Source organism: Colobus angolensis, unplaced genomic scaffold, assembly GCF_000951035.1.
Source record: "Colobus angolensis palliatus isolate OR3802 unplaced genomic scaffold, Cang.pa_1.0 Scaffold18, whole genome shotgun sequence".
Lineage (NCBI taxonomy): Eukaryota > Metazoa > Chordata > Mammalia > Primates > Cercopithecidae > Colobus > Colobus angolensis.
Window position 1 is genome coordinate 1,962,449 of NW_012114932.1, and position 2,564 is coordinate 1,965,012.

The following is a 2,564-nucleotide window of genomic DNA, read 5'->3' on the forward strand; positions in this document are numbered from 1 at the left end:
CGTGATCCACCCGCCTCCGCCTCCCGAAGTGCTGGAATTACAGGAGTGAGCCACCGCACCTGGCCAATGAGCAGTAAGACTCTTACAAAGCCAAGTGGTGGTTACAAAACAGCCATTAAGTGGAAGGTGCAAGAGCAAGATATGCCCCATATTTGTAAGCCTGTTTCTCTGACATGGCCATTTCTAAGTTACCACTCCTGGGTCAAGATGAGTGAAGGAGTAAAGAGAAATTAGATTTCCTAGTCCTGTGGAAATATGCACAAGGTCAGGGGAAGGAAAAGTCAGGACAGCATTTTCCTAGGATTGCAAGGGGCAAGAATGTATTGAGATCTGTCTGCACATCCAAAACTGTACCATCATTTTTTTGTTAAGAGATGGGGTCTTGCTGTGCTGCCCAGGGTGGAGTACAGTGGTTATTCACAGGCATCATCATTGCACACTATGGCCTAGAACTCCTGGGCTCACATAACCCGCCCCCCGTCCTCATCTTAGCCTCCTTAGTAGCTGGGAATACAGGTATGTGCTACCATGCCAGGCCATTTGGGACCCAAAGATACCAAACAGTCAAAAGGGAAAGGACAAAAGTACCTAATATTATTCAAGAAAGAAAACAATTTGAAAGTCAGGACAAGTCAGGCTTCAGAAAGAAACTGTAATAAACACCTATCTGAAGCAGTCCATGTGAGGAGGACATCATGCTTTACTGTCTTTCCAGCCAGGAAAAGGAGTTTCCTCCCAAAAACACAAGTGAGGGCAGCACAAGACATCCTCACCCTTCTGCCTTACCTTCGTTTTCCAGTGGCCAGGTTTACAGCTACCATCTTCCCATCAATGCTAAATGGTGGATCAAGGTTCTGTAAGATCTTCACCACACGAAGAGCTTCCTATAGAACCAGACACACTTGAACCCAGAGACAGAAAAAGCTAGAACTCAAAGACAGAAAAATTCTCCTTTGAAAGAGAAGTGAACATGGATTTTCCTTCTCAGAGGATAAATTTACTACATTATATTCATCAAAATTTTACCAGTAAGAACATACTGGCAGAAACAGGCAACTTTTAATGAACGACTGATTGAAATAGGAATCAGAATAGATGTCAGTTCTGGCGTAAACTTCAGAAATTCAAATCCTCTTCTTTTAGGGTACAACTATCATAAATCAGATTTCACTGTACAAAGTCCCTTGTGACTTTTGGGCATGAAAAATCTAAGAAATACCAATGACTTTCATTATCTTCACCTTACTTCCATAGAAAAAAGCCCTGCAACTAAAAATTTAAGCCACAGGAATCTATAAATACTTTGAGGTAAAAGAGGAAATGTTTTATCATCAAATATAAAACCATCTGTGGCTGGATAAAATAAATCAGAAAGTTCACTAAAATCATGAAGGATTCAGTACTCAGATTCTTCACAAGCGAGTAAGTTGGAAACAGTAAATGACACAAGAAAAAAATGAACCTGGAAAACCACACGGGATCCTAACTTTTGAGGGCAGTTACCTCACCTGAATGAACAATAAACCCAAAGGAGAGAGCAAGAGGGATTATATCAGGTAGCACACAAGAATCTTCAAATGATCAAGAAGTCCCTCAAACCTTCTTGAAGGTTCTTTAGCCATCTGTCCCTAGGCCAATCCAACGTGGAGGAAACTCACCGCATGGGAGTCGAGGTCAATAAAGCCATAGGTATGTCCCATAGGGCCTGTTCTGTTCTTGATGATACGGACGTTGGCAGTAGTAAGGCGGACATAGGGCTCCAGCACTTCTACTATCACCTCAGGTGGTGTAGAACGATAGATACGCTTTAGCATGATGGCTGAACCAACCATAAATAGGAGAAGAGTAATAAAAGGAAGAGAAAGATAAATTTTTGAAGTCCCAAGAGTCTGTCATTTTTTACTATAGATGCTACTAGCAAGGCTGGTTTTGTAAAGAAATGCTAAACAAATAAATACTGTATACTTTCCTTCACCAATACTTAGAAATCTAAAATCATGGCTTAGTGCATTCATATAGCAATTTACTATTTGAAGGGCATAGATTCCTTTAAGGAGTACAGTAAGGTCCACAGAAAGCAATGGCCTCTGTCATCAGGCCATGCACAGATCTCTTAGGGTACTGGAAAGCAGATAGCTCCTGGACATAACATTGGCCATCTATGCTCCATTGTGATGATCACAGTCTGGTATGTGCCCTGACAAACCACTTACTTTTGCTTTCTCCGTCCTGGCGTGTCTCTCCAGACCATGACTCCTTCTCTCGGTCTCTTCGGAAAGTTGGCCCTTCCCTTCGAGAAGGAGGCAGATACCTTTCTGCTTCTCTCTTTTGATGTCCTAAGCGTGACTCTTGTCCTTCTTCCCTCTTCCTGGGTTCAGGTTCCTTATCAGTTGCTCTTAGGGGCTGGTTGGGCTGTTTTTCCAATGGTGCTGGTATGGATGTTTTCTGAGGCTGCGGGTAGGTTATTAATTCTTGCTTGGCCTCTGTCACTAGCGGAACAGAAAGAAAGAATCTGTAGAAGGCTTTATCAAAAAAAAAAAAAAAAAAAAAAAAAAGAAAAAAAC

The 2,564-nt window shown here is 42.0% G+C and overlaps 1 protein-coding gene across 1 annotated transcript in view; it reads right to left on the reverse strand.

The window, feature by feature from the left end:
* RBM6 (RNA binding motif protein 6) overlaps nt 1–2,564 on the reverse strand; it is a 146,750-nt gene that overhangs the window by 25,947 nt on the left and 118,239 nt on the right. Inside the window, exons 9-12 of the mRNA XM_011939304.1 lie at nt 2,214–2,489; nt 1,659–1,819; nt 787–884; nt 60–81 (exon numbers count right to left, since the gene is read on the reverse strand). Coding sequence (XP_011794694.1) covers nt 60–81; nt 787–884; nt 1,659–1,819; nt 2,214–2,489 — 557 coding nt within the window. The remainder of the gene's footprint in view (nt 1–59; nt 82–786; nt 885–1,658; nt 1,820–2,213; nt 2,490–2,564) is intronic.